Here is a 25,015-nt window from a genome sequence, read left to right on the forward strand (position 1 = left end):
AATATACTCAAACAAATAATAGACGAGAACTTCCCAAGCCTGTGGAAAGAACTAAAGCCTCAAATTCAAGAAGCAAACAGAACTCCGAGTTTTCTTAACCCCAACAAACCCACTCCAAGGCACATCATAATGAAGATGACACAAACCAATGACAAAGAAAAAATTCTCAAGGCAGCCAGGGAAAAGAAGACTACAACATATAAAGGAAGGCCTATTAGATTATCATCAGATTTCTCAGCAGAAACTCGACAAGCTAGAAGAGAGTGGACCCCAATATTTAAAGCCCTGAAAGAGAGGAACTTTCAGCCAAGAATACTATACCCATCAAAGCTATCCTTCAAGTACGAAGGAGATATAAAAACATTCACAAATACAGAAAAGATGAGAGAATTTATCAGCAGAAAGCCCCCACTCCAGGAAATACTAAAGGGGGTTTTTCAACCAGATTCAAAGAACAAAAGAAAACAAAACCACAAGTAACAGCTCCACCAAGAACACAATAAAACCAAACTTAAACTGTGACAACAAAAGAAAAAAAAGGGGGGAGAGGATGGAGATTAACAGTAGCAAAGGACGATGAAGTGCAGAAATACTCATAAGATAGGGTACTACAATGAATATGGTAGGTACCCTTTTCATTACTTAATGGTAACCACCCTTGAAAAAACCACCACAAAAACACTTGACTTAAAAAAGGTAGCAAAAGAGGAAAGAAGAATGGAATACAAACAAACAAAAACAAATGATAGAAAAACAAAAGAGAAGAATCAAACAAGATACAAAACTAACAGAAAGCAATTTATAAAATGGCAGTAGGGAACCCACAAGTGTCAATAACTACACTAAATGTAAATGGATTAAACTTACCAATAAAAAGACACAGAGTAGCAGAATGGATTAAAAAAGAAAATCCAACTATATGCTGCCTACAAGAAACACATCTAAGCAACAAGGATAAAAACAAATTCAAAGTGAAAGGCTGGAAAACAATACTCCAAGCAAACAACACCCAAAAAAAAGCAGGTGTAGCAATACTCATATCTAATAATGCTGACTACAAGACAGAAAAAGTACTCAGAGACAAAAATGGTCATTTCATAATGATTAAGGGGAAGTTGAATCAAGAAGACATAACAATCCTTAATATATATGCACCAAACCAAGGAGCACCAAAATATATAAGACAGCTACTTATTGACCTTAAAACAAAAACTAACAAAAATACAATCATACTTGGAGACCTCAATACATTGCTGACGGCTCTAGATCGGTCATCCAAACAGAGAATCAATAAAGATATAGTGGCCTTAAACGAAATACTAGAACACCTGGATATGATAGACATCTATAGGACACTTCATCCCAAAGCAACAGAGTATACATTTTTCTCTAGTGTACATGGAACATTCTCAAGAATTGACCATATGTTGGGCCACAAAGACAATATCAGCAAATTTAGAAAAATTGAAATTGTACCAAGCATATTCTCTGATCATAAAGCCTTGAAACTAGAATTCAACTGCAAAAAAGAGGGGGGAAAACCCACAAAAATGTGGAAACTAAACAACATACTTCTAAAAAAGGAATGGGTCAAAGAAGAAATAATCGCAGAGATCAAAAGATATATACAGACAAATGAAAATGAAAATACGACATATCAGAATCTCTGAGATGCAGCAAAAGCAGTAATAAGAGGAAAGTTCATATCACTTCAGGCCTATATGAACAAACAAGAGAGAGCCCAAGTAAACCATTTAACTTCACACCTTAAGGAACTAGAAAAAGAAGAACAAAGACAACCCAAAACCAGCCGAAGAAAGGAGATAATAAAAATCAGAGCAGAAATAAATGAAATAGAGAACAGAAAAACTATAAAAAAAATCAATAAAACAAGGAGCTGGTTCTTTGAAAAGATCAACAAAATTGACAAACCCTTGGCAAGACTCACCAAGGAAAAAAGGCACAGGACTCAAATAAATAAAATCCAAAATGAAAGAGGAGAGATCACCACAGACATCATAGATATACAAAGAATTATTGTAGAATACTATGAAAAACTATATGCCACCAAATACAACAATCTAGAAGAAATGGATAAATTCCTAGAACAATACAACCTTCCTAGACTGAGTCATGAAGAAGCAGAAAGCCTAAACAGACCAATCGGCAGGGAGGAAATAGAAAAAACTATTAAAAACCTCCCCAAAAATAAAAGTCCAGGCCCAGACGGTTATACTAATGAATTCTATCAAACATTCAAAGAAGACTTGGTTCCTATTCTACACAAAGTCTTCCAAAAAATTGAAGAAGAAGCAATACTTCCAAACACATTTTATGAGGCCAACATAACCCTCATACCAAAACCTGGCAAGGATGGCACAAAGAAAGAAAACTACAGACCAATATCTCTAATGAATACAGATGCTAAAATACTAAACAAAATACTGGCAAACCAAATACAACAACATATTAAAAAAATAATACATCATGATCAAGTGGGATTCATCCCAGAATCTCAAGGATGGTTCAACATACGTAAAACGGTTAACGTATTACACCATATCAACAAAACAAAAAACAAAAACCACATGATCTTATCAATAGATGCAGAAAAGGCATTCGATAAAATACAACATAATTTTATGTTTAAGACTCTCAACAAAATGGGTATAGAAGGAAAATATCTCAACATGATAAAGGCCATATATGATAAACCATCAGCCAACATCATATTAAATGGCATAAAACTGAGGACTTTCTACCTTAAATCAGGAACAAGACAGGGTTGTCCACTCTCTCCACTCTTATTTAACGTGGTGCTAGAAGTTCTGGCCAGAGCAATCAGACAAGACAAAGAAATAAAAGGCATCCATATCGGAAAAGAAGAAGTAAAGGTATCACTTTTTGCTGATGATATGATCCTATACATCGAAAACCCAAAGGACTCCACAAAAAGATTATTAGAAACAATAAACCAATACAGTAAGGTCGCAGGATACAAAATTAACATACAAAAGTCCATAGCCTTTCTATATGCCAACAATGAAATATTAGAAAATGAACTCAAAAAAATAATCCCCTTCACGATTGCAACAAAAAAAATAAAATACCTAGGAATAAACATAACAAAGAATGTAAAGGACCTATATAACGAAAACTACAAGGCATTATTAAGAGAAATAGAAAAAGACACAATGAGATGGAAAAATCTTCCTTGTTCTTGGATAGGAAGAATAAATATAATTAAAATGGCCATATTACCCAAAGCAATATATAAATTTAATGCAATTCCCATCAAAATTCCTATGAGATTTTTTAAAGAAATGGAACAAAAAATCATCAGATTTATATGGAACTATAAAAAACCCCGAATAGCCAAAGCAATCCTAAGGAAAAAGAATGAAGCTGGGGGCATTACAATACCTGACTTTAAACTATATTATAGGGCCACAATAATCAAAACAGCATGGTATTGGCAGAAAAATAGACACTCAGACCAATGGAACAGAATAGAAAGCCCAGAAATAAAACCACATATATATGGTCAAATAATCTTTGACAAAGGGGCCAACAACACACAATGGAGAAAAGAAAGCCTCTTCAACAAATGGTGTTGGGAAAACTGGAAAGCCACATGCAAAAGAATGAAACTCGACTACAGCCTGTCCCCGTGTACTAAAATTAATTCAAAATGGATCAAAGACCTAAATATAAGACCTGAAACAATAAAGTACATAGAAGAAGACATAGGTACTAAAATCATGGACCTGGGTTTTAAAGAACATTTTATGAACTTGACTCCAATGGCAAGAGAAGTGAAGGCAAAGATAAATGAATGGGACTACATCAGACTAAAAAGTTTTTGCTCAGCAAGAGAAACTGATATCAAAATAAACAGACAGCCAACTAAATGGGAAATGATATTTTCAAACAACAGCTCAGATAAGGGCCTAATATCCAAAATTTACAAAGAACTCATAAAACTCAACAACAAACAAACAAACAATCCTAAAAAAAATGGGAAGAGGACATGAACAGACACTTCTCCCAGGAAGAAATACAAATGGCCAACAGATATATGAAAAGATGCTCAGCTTCATTAGTTATTAGAGAAATGCAAATCAAAACTACAATGAGATACCACCTCACCCCTGTTAGATTAGCTATTATCAACAAGACGGGTAATAGCAAGTGTTGGAGAGGCTGCAGAGAAAAGGGAACTCTCATCCACTGTTGGTGGGACTGTAAAGTAGTACAACCATTATGGAGGAAAGTATGGTGGTTCCTCAAAAAGCTGCAAATAGAACTACCTTATGACCCAGCAATCCCTCTACTGGGTATATACCCCAAAACCTCAGAAACATTGATACGTAAAGACACATGTAGCCCCATGTTCATTGCAGCACTGTTCACAGTGGCCAAGACATGGAAACAACCAAAAAGCCCTTCAATAGAAGACTGGATAAAGAAGATGTGGCACATACACACTATGTAATACTACTCAGCCATAAGAAATGATGACATCAGATCATTTACAGCAAAATGGTGGGATCTTGATAACATTATACGGAGTGAAATAAGTAAATCAGAAAAAAACAAGAACTACATGATTCCATACATTGGTGGAACACAAAAACGAGACTAAGAGACATGGACAAGAGTGTGGTGGTTACCATGGGTGGGGGGAGGGAGGACATAGGAGGGAGGGAGGGAGAGAGTTAGGGGGAGGGGGAGGGGCACAGAGAACTAGATAGAGGGTGACGGAGGACAATCTGACTATGGGCGAGGGGTATGCAACATAATTTAATGACAAGATAACCTAGACATGTTTTCTTTGAATATATGTACCCTGATTTATTAATGTCATCCCATTAATATTAATAAAAATTTATTAAAAAAAAAAAAAAAGATGACTTCTCAGCAAAAAGACCTAGCTACAGACAAAGGTCAACTTGGTGTTGTAAAACTGTACAGAGAAAAGTAAATGTACAAATTTCAGCAGAGGCCCTGGGCAGCAGAAGTGGATGACATAGAAGTCAGGTCTCAGTTTTTAAGAAGGGACAGTGTCAATGAGGACATTGACACTGGATAATCAGCTAAGAGCTCAGCAAATTTGCCACAGAGCAATGGTGGATTCCAGCCAGCATCGGAAGCCGGTATAGATGTGAAGATTCAAGGTTGAGAGGGTGGTGAGCAATATGTATGTGGTGAGCAAGGGCTTTCCTGGGGATGACACTGGCCAGGTGCCAGGCAGTGGGACTCTTTAATGACCACAATCATGGAGGTGATGAGAGTTTGCAGAATCACCCAAGGGTTGACACCTAAAAAATACGGTGTTTTACTTTTATCCCCCCTCCAATCTAGTTAAACTAAATTTCATAGGAAATTTGGGCCATGAAGCCAATTCAAAGCTGATCAAAATGCCTAAAAACTATCAGCCTGAGAATTTTGTTACCCAAGACTAACCCTGAAGATCTTCAGGCATGCAGCAGAGGGGATATAAGAAGTTACTAGTAGCAGGATGACTATGTGACTATTCCAGTGTTTCCTTAAGGCAAATCTGCATAAAGGGTTCATATAAGAGACTAAGAAATTGATATTTACTCTCAGAAACTGTTGATAGACCAAATAAAAATGTCAATCAAGTATTTCTCATAACTGACATAATCCATTCTCTCTTTTCTATTTTCATGATTTGATTAAAATGTATTTTTGCTATACTGTGTGCAGGATTGTAATTATATTTACTTTATCTGCACTCTATTTTTACCATCCTAAATTTGCCCTAGGCTACATCTTTATAGTTTAGAGACGTTTAAAACCACTGAAGATTATTAACTAGAGCTTTCTTTTGCCTTATTATGAAATCAAGTTTTTAAGAACAAATTATGTACAAATTTTCTTTCCCCTAATAAGCCATTCATAACTAAAGAGCATATATTTTCTTATAGGAACTATATTACTGTCTAGAGTTATTATATATTATCATTATTATATATATTATAATTAAATTATTATAATATACTATTATTATAGTATATATTATAACATATTATTATACAAGATTACTATTGTAATCTAACTTGAAGTGGTGTCTTCATACACACTATTTGTCTTCATAGATATCTTATTAGACACAGGCTAGGCATGAGGGAGACTCAGAGTGGAAGTAAATTACAAAGATAGATAAGGCTGAGGTAACAGACTCAAATCTAAGGGCCAGATTAGTCCCATATACCATTACATTTGTTGTACACATTTTTTAAATATTGCATTCACTGCCATACAAAACTTCAGAAATCTGATATAGAAACCTAAACTGGGGCTTCTTTTGAGAAAAGGTCTGGCAGCTCTGGGCCTACATTCACTTATAGCAACCCTCCGTGGGAGCTGAGCAGCGGCCAATCAAGAGCAGTGTGCCACAGTCCACACGTGGCTCCTGTAGATAGGTCCCTGGGTGGGCAGCCCCTGGGTTTGTAAGTCCTGAGCTAGTGAATGAAGCCATGCCAGGAAGCCAGGAGGGTGAGGGTCAGAATAAGCACGAGGAGGGGAGGAGAGCCACGGGTGAAAGTCACAGGCTCTGTACACTATTTGCATCAAGTACAACACTTTCACAGTTTGATGTGACACCAGAATGTCCCGCGTAATGTCATAGACTGCTTAGGGCTTTGCTTTGGTCCCTAGAGATGTGAAGAGGGCTCAGTGGAGGAGGACGCAGGTACTCCTCGTAGCAGCAAACCAAGGAGAAGACAAGCGCCTGGTGGATGAGTTGAAAAGAAACTGTGAATGACGTTGAGCTTTACTGAAGCTTTTCTTTGTCTTTGGTGGTCTTTGTGCAACATAGCTCAAGGATATTTTCAAGATTTTTTAGACATGTTTGCTGAGCTTCCTTAGCTTCACTTTTAATCTTTCTGCCTTTATCACTTCAATATAATGTAATTCTTATAAACGTATACTTATTTTTCATTGACATATAATTGACATACAACATTACATCAGTTTCAGGTATATAACGTAATGATTCCATATGTTTATCCAGGTATCTCCAGCTTTTGGAAAGTTCACATTATTCCACTTTTATGGGAAAAAACCTACATTAGTCCGTTTTCACTAACTGAAAGAAATTTGAAGAGGATTTTTACTTATGAAAAAACCAAAAAGCAGCAATGACATTGAGCGTTTCTTTTGCGGAGAGCTGTCGTAGAGGCAGCGCGCACCCAGAGTGGGGAGAATGGCGCAGCTCATGCTATGTTACTGTTCTTTTTAGGTTTCATGTGTTTCTTGGTGTGATTTGGAATCTTATTTTGAGAGTATGGAAAATATCAAAAAAAATTTCTATATAAAGTAATGGTAATTGCTTCTTTATTTTATGTCAATTCATGTTGCAAAAGTTTTCATAGGAACGCTCTACTTTCATATAGCCGGGAAGACCTGTATTGAGAACCGTTCACCATACATAGTTATAGATCTTTTTTTCTCCTTTGATGAGAGCTAAACTTAACATTTTAAGTGGGGGAGGGGAGTGCCTGAGACCTTGCCCCATGCTTGATGGACTCAGGCTATATGAGACTTCTGCCTGATTTTTATAGCTTTTCTGTCCCCTCTCTACGGACAACCATTAATTCGCAATCACCATCTTTCTCATCCACTCCCTTATTTACAGACTGTTGTTTAAGCGAGGGACTGAAAACTTCTGGAGAGTAATGCCTAGTAGGCCTCAGAATTTTCTTATATTTCTGCTCATGGCTTTGTTTGGTTTATTTCTGGGTTTATAGCTTATGAGTTCTCTTTAGCCTGATCCCTAGCCCCCAGCTCCCAGATAAGAGGGACAAACTATGCGTCCACAAATTGTACTGCTTGATCTTTACAAAATATATTTTTCATTGGTTAAAAAAAGAAAACATTTCTTTAAAACAAAAAAGCTACGTTTTACTGTTGGAAATGTGCGTGGGCGTGGCTGCCGGAGTGCTTCAGTTCTTCACTGTTTATGGTTTTAACTCCAAATGTCTCCTTATGAAGGATGTTTTCCCAGTTTATGAGTAATCCAAGATAACAAATGTATTTTTCTCAATGGTTAGAAAATGTATACTAAAACCAATTTTGGAAGGTCTAAGCTTATTACTCTTCTTAGTTCTACTCTAGTTATATGGGAAAAAATGTAAACTCTTTAAAAAATTACCATGAATATAGCAATAATTCTTACACTCTGCCCTTTTGGGAAATAGCACTGACTGTCATTCAACCCTTTCATAGGACCACTAATGCTTCATGATTATTGGCCATTTCTTCAGTATGTTTGTTTCCCATTCATTTATATGTACCTGTATTCACATGTAAACATATGCATACAGACATGCTCTCCACCCCCTACCACCTGTTTGTCTATATATATATATACTTAATATAATCTAAAGATTGAGTCTCAATCTGCAAAGTCCCAGTCCAATTTTTCTTTGCTCTTTCTATCTCTAATAAACATGGTATATCAACCGCACCCTTATTTAAACCCATTATCTATAAATAATAGCCCCTCCCAGACCATATTAGTACTTCTCTGGGAATGTTACCCTGTTAGAGGACTGATTAACTAGACAAACAAGTCATGGAACTCCAGCCATATTTCCAACACGCACATACACACACAAAATAGCCTTTTGTTTTAAATTATTATTTTTTTCCAGTTAAAACAGTGGATATGTAACCTTTGATGACCAAAGCATAATTTCTCAAGGCAATAATTGAGTAGCATCTCTCTTATTCTGGAATAACTTTTGAAAAACTTAGCCATCTTGAATATAGATATGAAAGCAGAAGTAAGTTATGCATTAGTGTAGAAAATCCAGATTAACAAATCAGAAACTATGCTAACATTGTATTCATTTGCCAGCTGCTTGCTGAGCAAGCACAAGCAGGTGTATACCCAGCATTCATGGCTTGCCCCTTGCACTAATTCAGACAAGAGAAAAAAAAATTACTTTCAAATAAAATGGGAATTTAATCAAAAACAAAGAAGGTTTTACAGCAGACTTAAATGAAAAAGCTAGGCATCAATCCACAAATAATAGAAAAGAGCACTATAAAGCATACAGATGCGATTAAAATTGAGGGTTCTATATAGAAAAAAACAGCAAGAATTAGAACAGCACTTACCAAGGGCCTGCCACTATTAACCCATTCACCTGAAGAAGGACCCCTATTTTACAGATGAGATTGAAAGCAAGTAATTCTAGATTATCAGTGGTTAGAGTCAGAACTCCACCTCAGACCCAGTGAATGAAACCCCAACATCTTTTATCAACCTTTACACACACCGTCCGCTTTCAGAGATTGAGAAATCAGTCTCTTCTTTTTAGCGAATGATATGACTTTTGGTAAGGAATTTGATATGTTGAAATACGGCATGTGGTACCTTACTAAAAACACATCTGGCCTTCGTCCAACACTTGATATCTTACGTGCAGGCCAGCTTCCCTCCTCTGGTGCATAATCACATGAGCTTAGTAAATATCATCAGGCAAAGATAACAGCCATCTCCACAATGTATTGCAGCATTTCCACTTCCCAAAATAGCTCTCCCATTTGCCAATTACACTGCCTAAAGGTACATTCCCAGAAAACTTGTGGAAATGACCACATGGTCACAGTTTAATGTAAATGTGTCTTTAAATTGATTTCTCCCATCCCAGTTACTCCACAGCAAGGAGCACCAGAATGGTGGAACATTGTCACAGTGGCAGACCATAGATAGTCATTTCATCATGTCCTCTTTACCCCCTCTCTCCTGTTCTCTCCTTGGTCCCCTGCATAGGTGATATTAATCAGGCTTATGGTGCCAATTACTTTTTAAAGCATGTTGACTCCCATCTCTGGTCCAGCTCTATCCTTTGAGATCTATATGGTTACTCAGACTGTCTACATCTCCAAAATACCTCAAATTGAATATAGCCAAGTATAAAATTTTGGACTTCTCCCTCAGTCCTGATTTTTTTTCTCCCATAGGGGGTGGTGATAATGAATGAAAGTTGAGAAACATTGGTTATGATTGAGATGTGAGAAAGTTTCTCTTAGTTTCTGACTCATCAAAATGAATGGATAACCCTCCAATTCATTTGTTATACTACAGATAATAAGGCATAGGGGTGAAGAGGAAGATAAGCAAAGTACAGGTACATTCCAGGTAAATTATATTTGTTCCTTCTGAACAAATGAATAATAAGACTTATGCAAAGTGAGAAAGAACAGTATACTTAAAGTGTATTTAAGGACTACACATTAAAGTTGCATATAATTTTCATAGTCCTGATTCAATATAAACATTTGCCTCAGTATGAGGGTGATGGCAGGAAGAATAAAGGAAGGAAGGAAGGAAAGAAGGAAGGAAGGAAGGAAGGAAGGAAGGAAGGAAGGAAGGAAGGGAGGGAGGGAGGGAGGGAGGAAGGAAGGAAGGAAGGAAGGAAGGAAGGAAGGAAGGAAGGAAGGAAGGAAGGAAGGAAGGAAGGGACAATGTCACTTTATAATTTAATTAGCTGACAAAAACATAAAGACTTGATAGGAAAGACAAAATGTAGAGGAAACACATTAAGAAAGGGAGGAAATAAAAGACAAAACTATTATAATAAAGTTTCCACTGGCATCAGAAATATAAGCAGCTCTTCTCTGAGGTACTTTGATTAGTTTGTCTTCTAATTATGTTGTTATTATTATTATATGGGGGGGAGCTTGTAATTTTACTATTGGGTGTGTGTGTGTGTGTGTGTGTGTGTGTGTGTGTGTGTGTGTGTGTGTGTGTGTGTTATTTTGAAGAGGTAGAATTTTGCTTTGAATGTCAAGGCAAGTTCAGCTCCTGTAAGTGAAGGCAGCTGAATAGTTAGCAAGCAAAATATAGTCTCTATTCTCCTCAGGGGAAAAAAACCCTCCGGGGCATTTGCATACCAGTCAGACTTGGTGTGCTGCAGTGGGCGGCTCCGGCAGAGGCAGCTCTATTCTTAGGCGTCTGCGCTGAGCCTGTGTAAGACGAAAACTGCTCGCTGCTGCTCTAGGACCTTCGCCTCTGTTTTTTAATGGGGTTCACCTGTCAGATCAAATTTCCCAAACCTCCGTAAAAGGCTCTTCTAATCAGACATGTCAACCCATTCTTTTCATGACAAATCTCAAAGCAGACCTCTTTCTGTCAGGAACGTACTGAAATGCAGTTTTTTCCTTCCATTAAGAGGATTTCTTTCCTTTTTAGGGGGTGGAGGATTTTTTTTTTCATTTTTCTTCCTCAGTCTTTATGTTATCAAAAGTGTATTACAAGGAAATATATTTCCCCCAAGGAAAAAAAAAGCAAAAAAAGTGCCTTTTTCCTCTAAGAAACAATATCATGGGCCTGACTCTCAACACATTTTCTACTTGAATAAATGCTTACCTTAAAAAGCTGAAAGACAGTGAGGTTGCCCATACAAGGCTTTACTGTTAGTGATTTGAACTTTATTATTTAGGTAATTTTAAAATTTTTTTATCAGAATATTTAAGTAAATTTTAAAAAATAAATTTTTTGTGGGGTTGGGGGAGGGGAAGGGTACAAAGAAAATCAGTTAGAAGGTGACAGAAGACAATTGCACTTTGGGTGATGGGAATGCAGCATAATCAAATGTCAAAATAACCTAGAGATGTTTTCTCTGAACATATGTACCCTGATTTATCAATGTCACCCCATTAAAATTAATAATTAAAAATAAATAAATAAATGAATAAAAAGGAAAAACACACACACAAAAAAAATTTAGTGTGTGTGTGTGTGTGTGTGTATGACAGAGAGAGGGACAGATAAGGACAGACAGACAGGAAGGGAGAGAGATGAGAAGCATCAATTCTTGTTGCAGCATCTTAGTTGTTAATTGATTGCCTTCTCATATGTGCCTTGACAGGGATGGAGGGGGGTAAAGGGGGGCTCCAGCAAAGCAAGTGACCCCTTGCTCAAGTCAGCGACCTTGGCCTCAAACCAGCGACCTTGGGCTCAAGCCAGCAACCTTGGGCTTCAAGTCAGTGACCTTTAAGGTCAAGCCAGTGACCATGGGGTCATGTCTATGATCCCATGCTCAAGCTGGTGAGCCCACGTTCAAGCCAGATAAGCCCGCACTAAAGCCGGTGACCCCAGGGGTTTCGAACCTGGGTCCTCCGTGTCCCAGTCCGATGCTCTATGCACTGCTCCACTGCCTGGTCAGGCAAAAAATAAATTTCTTTTCAAGCTTTCTTTACATTTCTATACCCACAACTTCAGAGAAGCCTGTGGTCTAATAATGTTTGGTTTTCATTACATGAAACTCCACTTCAAAATTAGGAAAATATATGGAAAATCATATTCAAAATGAGAATTTTCTAACAGCCTTTTATTGAGACTCTTGTACTCTTACTCTCCTAAATTCTGGACTATATACATGAAGCATATGTGATGAAAGCCAGTATGAATGTTCTCTAAATGATTCTAAATTTGTGCATACAGCTCTATCATTTTGTCATTTGACATTTCACATAGTGACCTGAGAAACTTAAAACAAAAGAAATTATACCTTATATAATAAGGCCAATTAATTTATAAGTGAGTGATATTAATAGTGAATTTTTCTGGTCTCAGGGGGAAACAGGGGAAACACAAAACCACCATCAAAGAAAACAAAATGAGGAACAAAGGTCATAATTGGACCTTGGAAAAATATGAAGGTCAGGTGTTCAGCAGATAGGGGTTATATGATATTGTTATTTAATTTTTCTGTTTTCATGTGTGCAGTTAAATTGACTATTCATTTTAAAGATTATAGATCTTTTTCAAAGATAACCACCGGGAATTGGATTAAATATGTATGTGAAAGGAAGTATACAGCTTCAGAATGCAAATTGTTCTTAAAATCAAGACTGAGAAAACTTGGAGAAACGTATGAAACCAATGGTTTTTAGACTTTGAGATTTTGTACACTAATAAAATTTCTTTTTATTTAATTTTTCTTATTTTTAACTTATTGTGTTTACACGGATTCAAGTGTCCCGCTGAATATAACTCCGTCACTCTCCACCCGTGTCTTTTTTTTATACCCACTTTGCCCCCTCCCCCTAACTCCCTCCCTCCTTCCCTCTAAGATTTGCTGTCTTGTTATCTACATCTGTTACGTATATATAATTTCATTAATCCCTTTACCATCTCTGACCCCATCCTCTCATCCCCCTTCCCTCTGACTGCTGTCTCTCTGCCTCTATTCTGTTCCTCAGTTTACTTTGTTCATTAGATTCCACATATAAGTGAAATCATATGATATTTTTCTTTCTCTGCCTGGTTTATTTCACTTTGCATAATAATCTCCAGGTCCATTCATGCTGCCACAAAAGGTAAAATTTCCTTCTTTTTCATGGCCCCATAGTATAGCATTGTATATATGTACCACCACTTTTTAATCCACTCATCCACTGATGGACACTTAGGTTGTTTCCAGATCTTGGCTATTGTGAACAATGCTGCCATAAACATGGGGGTGCATGTCTTCTTTTGAATCAGTGATTTGGTAGTCTTAGGGTATATTTCTAAAAGTGGGATAGCTGGGTCAAAAAGCAGTTCCATTTTTAATTTTTTGAAGAAACCCTATACAGTTCTCCACAGTGGCTGCACAAGTCTGCATTCCCATCAGCAGTACAGGAGGGTTCCCTTTTCTCCACACTCTCACCAGCACTTGTTGTGTACACTAATAAAATTTCTATCATTAAAAAGACATAAACCATATAGGCTTGTGATAAGGAATAGCTTTTTAAATTTTTTTTAAATTGATTTTAGGGATGAAGAGAAAAACATCAATTTATTGTTCCATTTACTTATGCATTCATTGGTTGATTCTTCTATGTGCCCTGACCCAGGGACCAAACCTACAACCTTGTCCTGGCAGGACAATACTCTAACCAACTGAGCTATCCAACCATGGTAGGAATAGCTTTTTGACATAACTTCATCAAAAATTTTCTATATTGCTCTTTTTACTTTTTCATTAGCAGAGGAGGGGAAAATGATGCCTTGTCTGAACAGCAATCCCTGAGATAAATATTTAAAATGTTAAGTATTTGGCAGACCACAAATCAAGCAAATTTTGCCTCCTTTTATAACAATGCATGTAAAAGTTTATCTGATTAATCTCACAATTATTAATGGTACTGCTATTTGATATACTCTTAAAATTATCTTCTAGCATTCAGTTTTTAGTATTGTGCAAATTAGTTAAAATTAAAGCTCAAAAGAATTCCACTGTTGCTCTCAAAAAGTAAAATAGAAGTTAAAAGGATAGAGACTAACCTCATCAATCCTGAGACGAGATGTTGGATAATACCAAAATACTGAAATAAATTTTACAAATCTTACAAATGAAATGACTGAAATGTGCTATGCTCTATCTGTATATAGGAATAACAAAAAAATGGATGTGCCAGAGCCGACAGTGATGTGTTTCAGTATACCATGATGTTTTATTTAATGAAAATTAGGGTTTCAAGATGCTTTATGAAAAAAAAACTTTGTGTAGCTGCTAGCCCCTAATGACTTACCCAACTTAGAAGCTGAAGAATGTCTAGATCTTGCCAGCATTAGAGAGTTGACCATTAATTCCCTATTTGCACTAGACATGGGTCTGGATCCCACTGAAATAGACTCCGCAGGAATGGTGAATGGCATTCCTGGATCATGGCCATGTGTGACCTCTGACTCAAAGGCCAGGGACAACTGAACACAGTCTTCTCTTAGAGCTGAAGCCAGGTGGGGGCCATCCTGGGATGCCTGGTGAACCCCAGCTCTTAGGACGTTGGGTCTATCTCCATCATGCAGAGCCAGTATCAGCTATTGGACAGGATTTTCAAGGTGCGAAGACAAAGCTAGCAACCTTGAATAAGTTCATTTTGTTTCCTGTTCATTTCCTCCTCACAGTATGCTCATAGGCACTCAACAATCATTAGAGCCTGGAACCCCGAGATGTTGTACACCTGTGAGTCAGTGGGCCAAATATGTGCTGAGTTACTGAATAGTGCTAATTGGCCTGTTAAGCACAGCCTATGTATTGCCTTCCCGTCATTATAGGTCATTCATGAGAAGGGGACAATCTAGATTAATCCTAAATTAACTTGATTGCCCTACACTGTTTCTTTCCTGGCTGAACCCATCACTCCTACACATATGACACTTTCTGTTGAATATACAATTCCAAACTACATGTTAAGTCTTTCTTAGGTATGGAAAAATTAAGTATCATAAGCCACGGTTAGGTTAAAATTTTGATTTAAATATTGTGACCACATTTCTGCACAATTTAAGTGCTTGAACACAATTCTAGTAGTTAGAAATAATATCTCAGATTTTAATTTCTCCTATACCTGCTCAACCATTCTAACTATATATAAACTGAGAAAAATGTCTCAGCTTCATTTATCCCTAAACAGTGATTTATAGTAATAAATGCTAATCCAGGAGGCTGATTTGCTTGTCCTAGTCGTTAAAATGCCTAGTGAAAATTTTAATTAAAAGGGGATGAAAAGACAGTGTACATAAAGCATATTACTTCATCAAGCACATCTATCTGCAAGAAGTGCATGCTATTTAATGTTAGTGACTATAGATCTCCTCCATGGCTCACTGAATCTGTTTTCTCCCTGCCATCATCAGAAGCCTGCCCCCGCACTAGTTTATATATGCTAGGACACATTGGTAATAATCTGGACAGTCCTTTGTTGTTTTTCATACCTAAAACAGTTGCTTGGTGGTTTTCTGTTTACATATTTCTTGTATGCTGTGTTTTCAAGCATTAAGAGTTCAAATTTATTTCACTATAGAAACAAGAACCAAAAGTGCCAAAAGGTGATCATAGACATGAATTGAACCCTAATATTCATGCCTAATATTGTTTCACTTCTTCCCCATTATTACGCACTGGTATGTCTTAGGTACGGTACCAACTACAGGCCACTCAGAAAGTAATGGGGGAGGATTTTTGTTCCTCTTTATTTAACCACGTGTAACGTTACACATGAGAACAAAATCAGGTTCATCCTCATCTACTGTATTGCTAATGTCCCTTTGGGAATGAATTTCAGTGTACCGGCCCTTATCAAATTCTGTAAAATATTCCCTATAAACAAGTACAAAAATTTTCTGTGTCAGAATATAAATCGTTCGTATTTATCACTCTGGGAAATTTTAGTGGCTAGGGATAAATTCATTTGAAGTGTTTTATATTTGATATTTGGTCTTGAATATCCGATTGGAAAAGACCAAAATTACAAACAAGATTCAAGTGACAATTCTTTCTTTTCTTATGTTAAGGAATTGATGTGCAACCCTAGCCACTCTATAAGTAACTGTTTACACCAATTCTCATACTCCTTCCCCATCTACTGAATATATGGAACCTGAGCACAGTGAGGGATCTGGGGAAGAAATCAAGGGATGGAAGTGACATCACATCTATTGGTACATACATATCTATCATAATAGAAAATTGCCACCAGCTATACACACAAACAACTAAATATTTCAGAAGCTGAAAGGAGTCTTTCCTTAGACATCATAGAGACCTTGCCTTATTGAAGGCAAAGCAAGGAAGACTGGAAGTTAGAAGTGACTTAAAACCCATACAGGAGTGGCAAGTCTTGGACAGGCATCCAGCTCCATGCTGGCTTTTAGACTGCTGCTGTTCTCTGCCTGGTTACAACCCAGGGCCTCCCTTTCCAGGTTCGATCATGAATGTGATGAATAAAGGGATAAAACAAAATGGGTATGTGGTTTCACAACCTACATACATGTAATGTTTTTGTAAGCACTTATAATTCTTTTTTTCCCCAACCTTCAAGATCAAATCTACTGTCTTTTGTTTAAATCAAAATATTTGGTTTGAAGTAAGTTAATCACACCCACATTTCTACAGAATGCACACCTATAGGCATAGTAAGTTTTCAGTTTAGCCTCTTCCACAATAATTTATTGACACAGATCCAACCAATTTTTTAAACAGATAATGTCCACAAAAATTTTTAGGATATTACCTTATACTTCTATCCAAATATATCCTGGAAAATGCCAGATATATTTTCCTCTGTTATGCTCTGTTTCCACTGAGGATAATTACCAAGGAAGGGGGGGAGGGTGCAAAAGAAATCCAGGACATTCTTACTTCTTTTTAATTGTTTAACTTTATTACTGTTGCACCATTTATACAATTACATATAATTTCAATGCATCCATTGTACATTTTTTTGTTATTTTTGTTATTTTTTCCATTTTCCAATGAGTGGTGTGTTGGTGTCTGTGACACAGAATGGAGGAGAAACTGGAACTGCAATGAACGCAGACATTTTTTTTTTTTCATTTCCACTGACCAATAAACAGAACTACAGGTGCACCCAACCACGGACATGCATTAACTCGTCATGAGTAATCTAGGGAGGCTAAGTCAGATGAGAGAATGTTTGTTACTCCCAAAAATACCCAGGGAGGAAAAATGGAGTATTGGCATGGAGGTACATGTGGACAGGCTAAGTGGGCTGTCTGAAAGTTGGCATTCATCCACAAACATTTAAAAAAATATCAAAATAAGAAAGGCTGCAAATTAAAAAGAAAACACAGAAAATACTGCTTTCATAAAGATCTGATTGCCTTGGAACGCGCCCCGTGGGCAGAATCAATCACATCACTCCCAACCCCCCTTGCAGAAGACAAGATATCGGATCTTAGCGGCGGAGTGCAGGAAACAGCAGTTCAGGTACAAAAGGAGTACTGTACTTTCAGACATTGACCTTTAAAATCCAGGACTGACCAGTAAAGTTGACTGAAGGTATATTAGATATTTCCCCACAAAAATACTATTTGGATTCTCCCCACCCCCTCCCTCCCTTGATGGGACATCTTTTTTTTTTTTTTTCCTTTTTCTTTTTCTTGGGCAATACATATCATTACTTCCAATTTGAAACAAGTTAGTATAGGAGAGAGACAGAGAGGCAGAGACAGAGAGAGAAACAGGTTGTTTTTAAGCTGTAATCTCTTTTTCCCTAGGCTGTCCTTGTTACTCCTTCACTGCTACGGTTTGATCCGAGTTAGCCGCCGGGGCCTCCGCGGGTTTGGCCTCGTCTGCGGGGGGTGCGGGCGCCTGGGCCTTGGGCGTGGAACTGGGCGCTTCCGTGGCTGCGGGGCTCTCCTTGGACGAGGGGGCAGCCTCAGTGCTGCTGGGTTTTGAGTCTGAAGCTGGGGCCCCGTCACTTTTCGTCTCCTGCGAAGCAGGAGCTGCGGGAGCCTCAGTCTTTGTGGGTTCCCCGCCCTCCTTGCTCTTGTCATCCACCTGGGTGGCTGCGGCGGGCTCGGCAGGGGGCTCGGCCTCGGAAGCCTTGGGAGCATCGCCTGCGGCCGGGCCCGCGGGGGCCGCAGGCTCCGCATCCTTCGGGGGCTCCGGCTTTGCCTCGGCCGCGCCCTCCGTCTGCTCAGGCTCCGCCTTCGGAGCGTCTGCCTTCGCCGCGTCTGTGTCTTTCTCCTCTTCCTTGTCTTCCGGCTTGTTGGCAGCATCCTGGGCATCCTTCTCCGGCTTCTCCTCCTTGCCCTCCTTCACCTCGGTGGTCTCCGCAGCCGCCTGGGTCTCGTTCTCCTTCGGGGTCCCCTCCTCTTCCGTCCCCGCTCCTTCGGCCTTCTTGTCTTTGTCCTTGGCCTTCTCATCGTTCACATTGTACCCCTTCTTCTTCTTGCTCAGCTTGCCTCCCATCTTGGAGTTCTGTAACAACACAAACCAGAACAAAAAGGGGTTATTTGTGGCTCTAGGCTGAATATCTGAGCCCTCCCTCCCCCTAAATTCATAAGTTGAAACCCTATCCCCCAATGTGATGGTATTGGGGGGTGAGGTATTTGGGACCTGTTGGGACATGGAAGTGAAGTCCTCACAGAAGACACCCCACAGGGCTCCACTGCCCCCTTCCCCATGTGAGGACAGAGCAGGATGACAGACATCGATAAATCAGGAGGCAGGTCTTCTGCAGACAATGAGTCTGCCCACACCCTGATATTGGACTTCCAGCCTCCAGAACTGAGAGAAATAAATGTCTGTTGTTTCTAAGTCATTCCGTCTGTGGTCATTTGTTATGGCAGCCAGAACGGATGAAGAAGCTTGTTAGGTATGAAAACTCAACCCAGCTGCACTCTACAAAGGGTTCAGAACACTACTGAACTGTGTACTTTCAAATGATCAGCTGGGTGAATTCTTTACATGTATTTTGCCACCATTATAAATAAAACAGTGAATCATTGAGAAAAAAAAGAGCTCAGTTATAATGTCTAATCACAAGTTGAGGAAGTAAACTGAGATCAAAAGAATCAGTGATTAAAGACTAAGCTTGTCAACAGTAGAGTAGGAGAGCAGTCTTTGTTTCTCATCTGCCCTCCGATGCCCAACTCAAACACCAATATTGAACACATGTGCAAAACGGCACTTGCAGCCATTTTAGATCACAGTATAGCCAGTAAAAAACTTCATAGTTTTAAAATGTTTTCCAAAGAAATGGCACAGATGTAATAAAGCACAAATTACAATTTTCAAGAAAATAATCTCAAACTGTAAACTCTATTATTCATCTATACATATATAAGTAAAAGCACACACATCTTCAAAGACCAAAATCAAGCAGGATTTGATCTATCTCAGTAAGACTAGTTAAAAGAAAAAAAGAAAAAAAAAACTATCCCTTAAAATTCAAAAAGCAATAGTGTCCGTGGTTACATTTAGGTTGTTAGCTGTGTCAGATTTATATTCATTGCTTTTTCAAAGTGTTTCTAAAATTAGTTCTTTTAAGAACTCTCTAGTTCCATATCAATATAAAATGTCCTTCATTACCAATTTTCTGATTAGGATTCAAACTAGATATACAGGTTCAATAGTCATTTACAGCCTTGTTCACTCAAAGTTAAGTCTCCGAGTTCCCAGAGGCTGACATTTTGTTTTGTTTTTAATTTATTCATTTTTAGAGAGGAGAGTGAGAGGTAGGGGGAGGAGCAGGAAGCATCAACTCCTATATATGCCTTGACCAGGCAAGCCCAGGGTTTCGAACCAGTGACTTCAGTGTTCCAGGTCAACGCTTTATCCACTGTGCCACCATAGGTCAGGCGAGACTGACATTTTGAGTGGGCATTATAACATGCTTTTATACTTAAATCCTAATTTTTTTCTCCTCTGCTGCCAAAACATTAACCCAGTTAAATAATTTAAATTTATAAATAATAAATTCAGTTTAAAACCATTGTCAGAGCTAAACAGGTATAGCATTCCCCCCCCCCCCTTCAAACACATTGTTATGGCACAATGTATCAGTGGGAATTCACTGAAATGTTGCTCTTTAGAGGAAAATTGCTTTTTCTTGACAAAGCATGGCAGAAATAACAGTCCAACTCCTCCCCACCAATAAGTCCAACAGAGAGAGAAGGAGAAAGAGACTTGACATGGGTTCCAGTGAAGGTTAATAAGTACAGGTGGGACCATCTTATTTGGTTCCAGATCTGGGTCTACACTGGACAGAATTACAAAGTACTCTTTGACCAGCTACTTTTTAAAAAAATATCATTCATTTAGAAGAGTAAATTTGCTTTTTATTCATTATACTTCTTAAAATTATAATTCATGACAGTGAAATAACCTATATTTATTCTAAAAGCCGGGTGTTGGGTAGAAGAGCGATAATCTGAAAAATTTTGACTGAAGTCAAAACTTGTCTCTTCACTCTATATGCTAATTTGCCGTCTGGAATGACTGTAATAGTTGAGGGAGAAAAAAAAGCAATAAGCTAAAAGATGACTAAAAAAGAAAGACCTTTATTATGTTATCAAAGAAAGAATTTATCTTACAGATCTTTTTTTGAAAATGCATGATTTTTGGTCATAATCCACTATAGATACCAACCAGGCTTTATTTTACTTAATCTAGTTATTTCTCCCTCAGAAGAGGGAACAATCATATCTGCTAAAAATACAACTAAATATACTTTATCCCATAAGCAATCACAAAGGCAATAAATCCAAATATAAAGAGATAAATAGATCAGTATTTTAAATTGTAGTTAGAAATATTTCACCAAATTTTTAATTAGCCAATATGGATAAATGGTTTTATGTCAAAATAATTTCAGCTCTTACATGTCAAGATACTTAAGAAATAGAAAACCTGACAGATCTGCCTTTAGGATCACCTCCCAATTCCATAATAGAAATCCGTACACCAATTTAGAAATTACAGAATAGAAGACAAAACATAAATGTAGAGTGCATTGTGAATATAACATAGGAGTGCCGCCTTCTGACACACACGCATGAAATTCTATATAGCTATCCCCCGAGGCTGAAAGTCATGTTGGTTTACAAACCTAAAATCTACATTACTAAAATTGGTCTTCTGAAACACAGTCAGGGCCACTTTCTAGTCTTTGTTTTAAGCCCAGCTGTGATTCGTTTCTGGGCAGGAAATGAACATACATAATCCAGTTGTAAGTAAGAAAGTGTGTCTCCATTCCTGTTTGTTGTTCAAATACATAGTTAACCAACACACCTACCTTTTGCTAGTTTTATTGTGTTAGTTATAGTGAGGTATTATCAGAAGGAGGCTTATAGTTGGTTATTTCCCAAAACAATATAGGTGAAAACCTTGCTTATACCCGAGGGTAAATTAAGATTACAATGTAAAATCTATTAACTATTTCCTGGGTATCAGGCATAATCTTAATCCTAAAGACAGTACTAAGTGATTTAATCTTCACAACAATACCATAAGATAGTTTACCCATATGGATATTCTAGCAAAGTTCATAAACCAGTACAAGCAAAAGGCTGAGTCCAATAAAATAAAGTAAGGCCAGAAGGCACTACCTTGGAGGTCTAAGGGAACTCCATTAAGAAGTTGAGTTAAACGGGCAAGGTTCTCATCTCAGGAATGTTACCCACCCTGGTTCGGATCTGAGGTAACTCAGAACTCAAGATGTTGACAAGATAACAAAGAAATTCAGAACTTCAGGCACTTGATCCCTAAACTTTTCATCACCTCCATTTGTCAATGGAGCTTTGTATTATGATCCTTAAATGACAGTGACAGACATATATTTTAATTATTTCCCTCATTTTTATTACTTCTAATTTTGAAAGCAATCAGTTGATATAGAAAAGTAAAAATTGGATCTTCTAAGTCAAAAAAAAAAAAAAAAAAAAAAGACACAGCAACTGGAAATCACTTAAACCTAAATCTAAGCTACAGTAAAATAACTACCTTTGCATTTCTCCACATTTTGGTTGTTCACTAGCCATTCGGTGGCCCAGCAAGAAAACTCAGACCTATGCTGCACTCTTTGTTGATACAGTAACCAAACTACAACTATCACCATTTTTACAGAGCTATTGGAATGTAGCATTTTAGATTTCTCCAGAAGTTTAGAAGTTGGAAAAGAGATCCAGGCCAGTTGTAGGTTTTAAATGCCAACGGCTTTGCTTTGGGAATATCAGAACAAGGTCATGGTGACTTTTAAACACAGTAAGAACAAAGATTCATTACCCTTGAATAAAGAGTGAGAACGAAAAAGAGAGAGCACTTCTCATTTTGAGTAGTCTCTTTTCACCCTCTCTATACTGCTTCTTCTGAAAATCTACTTCTCCACTAGATACCATCCTCTCTTTCTCTTCCCTTTTTTTTTTTTTCCACTTATGGAGACTGAAGCCAAATATTCTATCCCATATGTTTGTTCTACATCCTCAGAGGTACACAAGAATGAACCTAACCAGCAGTATAGGATTGAAACCTCCACCCCACACTGCACCAAAGCTAAAGCAATTGTATCGGGTCAGGGAGCCCATTGGCATAGTTTCCCTTTCTCCAGTGCTCAGAGAAGAGCCAGATTTGACACACACCAATTGCTATGCAGAGCTGAGCCAATTGGTCCTAAGTGGTCTCCTTAGAGGACAGCCAGTTCTGCCTCTTCCAGGGACAGAGGTTCTCAAACCCTTCGACTGCTACCAAATGAAAACATACGGCTCAGCCCATCTGCCTTTGGTTTCAGTCAAGAAAACTGCCAAAGCTTTAAGACATAAGAAGGCACATACCCAGATAGTATCTAATCAATATTTTAGCCATTTTGGAAGTTATTTTTATGGCTTTACAATACAATGTAAGGTTTCTGGGAGCTACCAATTACTGTCTCCTTTCTTTAGTCCCTGAAATATATCACTTATTAAATACTATCGTATAGTTGGGTGTACATAAGGGAGAAGAGGGGAAACGTTGGACCAAAGGGAGTTTGAGTGGGAGAAACAACAATAGCATTCCCATCACCAACTTAAAGATCTCAGTCCTTTGGGGCAGAGCTAAGTATCAGTATGCTCTCAGGCATCGCAAAAACTTGGGTCATCCAAATAGCTTTAAAAAACCCTTCTACATCTTGGTAGCAAGCAAAATTATTGGTAACTAACAACTCACATACTGAATTTGCGCTGTTTTGAGTATAAATAATCACCACTTGTAACTGTTGAATCTTCGTTTTGGTAACACTTTGTTGGTTATATCTATTAGTGTTACTTACCCAAGTCTTTTGGACGAAACATGCAAACCCTACTTACAGCATTATTCCTCTTCAGAAAAATGAAACCCGGCATAATGACACAGTTTCCAGGCATTAACTATCCCAAAACCATGGGGGCTTATATGCATTGTATTCTTCCTATAGTTACTACATAGTCCATGACACTTCCCCGTTCCATTTCTCACTAATGTATTTTTAAACATTTTTGTTATTGTCAATAAGCAACAGTAAGATTTTGTGACAATAAAAATTATTGATATGTATTAACTAATGTATAAAACAAAATAGGAAAATGACTGACACAGAATTTAGCTATATGATCTAAAAGTTACTATGTTTATGGCTTTATGTGCTATTTTTGTCTGTCTCTCACTAATAAGATACTTCCTATGTAGGAAAGTATGAATTATACCAAAGTCCCATCCATTGCCAAATTTCTACTTTGAAAAATACAAACCCAGATTAATTAACCATTTCATCTTCGTCTAGAACCAAGAGAATATAGTTCTTAAGGATAGCATCAAACAGATGACAGTGAAGAAGACTGCAAGTCTATAGCAAAATCTAACATGAATATTCAACAGTGTGTGTAAAAGAGACTGGAGTGTCATTTCCAGTTTGATTGCTGCTTCATGACAAGAAATGGCCCCTTTTTGGTCATTTCCATCTTACAATCAGAAAAAATATATATGCCTCACAAGGATGCTAAGAACGAATCAATGCTTCTTGACAATTAAATATGTGGCTGCAGCATATTAACGGGGCCTTTGAATAAGAAGTTGCCACTACGAATACAGGACCGCAAAGGTTAAACAGGTTTATAGACTATCTACAAAACCACCTGTATTGATTTTTTAAGATAACATGCAAAGTTAGAACTGACTCATGAGTTGCATCTGCAGACAAACTCATCACCAGACAAGTTGGGTTTAAAATTATTCAGGCCAAAGAAATCCAAGCTATAGGTCAAATCTACATAGATGAAGCACATGTTGAGATAAGAGATAGAGAAAAAACTTTTTTTTACCTTAAAGAAAGAATTTACACAGATTCTTTTCACAAACACAACAAATTAAAATATATATATAAATATTTCCAATAAGAACAGAGGAAAAATTAAAACATTTAGTTATGTTCAACAATTTCTATTTTCACCAAATGGCTGGCCTTTTTCTTTTAAATGGTAAGACTTTATTCTAAAAGAGGAAAATGAAATAAAGATAATGTAGCCTGTGTATTTTTGGTATTCCTACCAGAATATACTCAGTCATAATGCCTTGCTGTCAGGTTTTATCAATGCCCGGTGATAATTTCCATGGTTAGATTTACTGTTCTCAGAGTCTCATTCAGTCAAAGCTTCTATTAACAATTGTAACATCACCACTGTTTAGATGAGAATGTCTTTGGGGGAGAGGAAACTATAGTAAGAATT

General features: G+C 37.5%; 1 protein-coding gene across 2 annotated transcripts in view; it reads right to left on the reverse strand.

The window, feature by feature from the left end:
• Positions 1-17,171: 17,171 nt before the first annotated feature.
• BASP1 (brain abundant membrane attached signal protein 1) overlaps positions 17,172-25,015 on the reverse strand; it is a 75,308-nt gene continuing 67,464 nt past the window's right edge. For both annotated transcript variants that reach the window (XM_066374143.1, XM_066374135.1), the window contains exon 2: positions 17,172-18,755. In XM_066374143.1, the coding sequence (XP_066230240.1) occupies positions 18,060-18,746 (687 nt within the window). In that variant the 5' untranslated portion in view covers positions 18,747-18,755 and the 3' untranslated portion in view covers positions 17,172-18,059. The remainder of the gene's footprint in view (positions 18,756-25,015) is intronic.

The sequence above is a fragment of the Saccopteryx leptura genome, chromosome 1 (assembly GCF_036850995.1).
Source record: "Saccopteryx leptura isolate mSacLep1 chromosome 1, mSacLep1_pri_phased_curated, whole genome shotgun sequence".
Classification (NCBI taxonomy): Eukaryota; Metazoa; Chordata; class Mammalia; order Chiroptera; family Emballonuridae; genus Saccopteryx; species Saccopteryx leptura.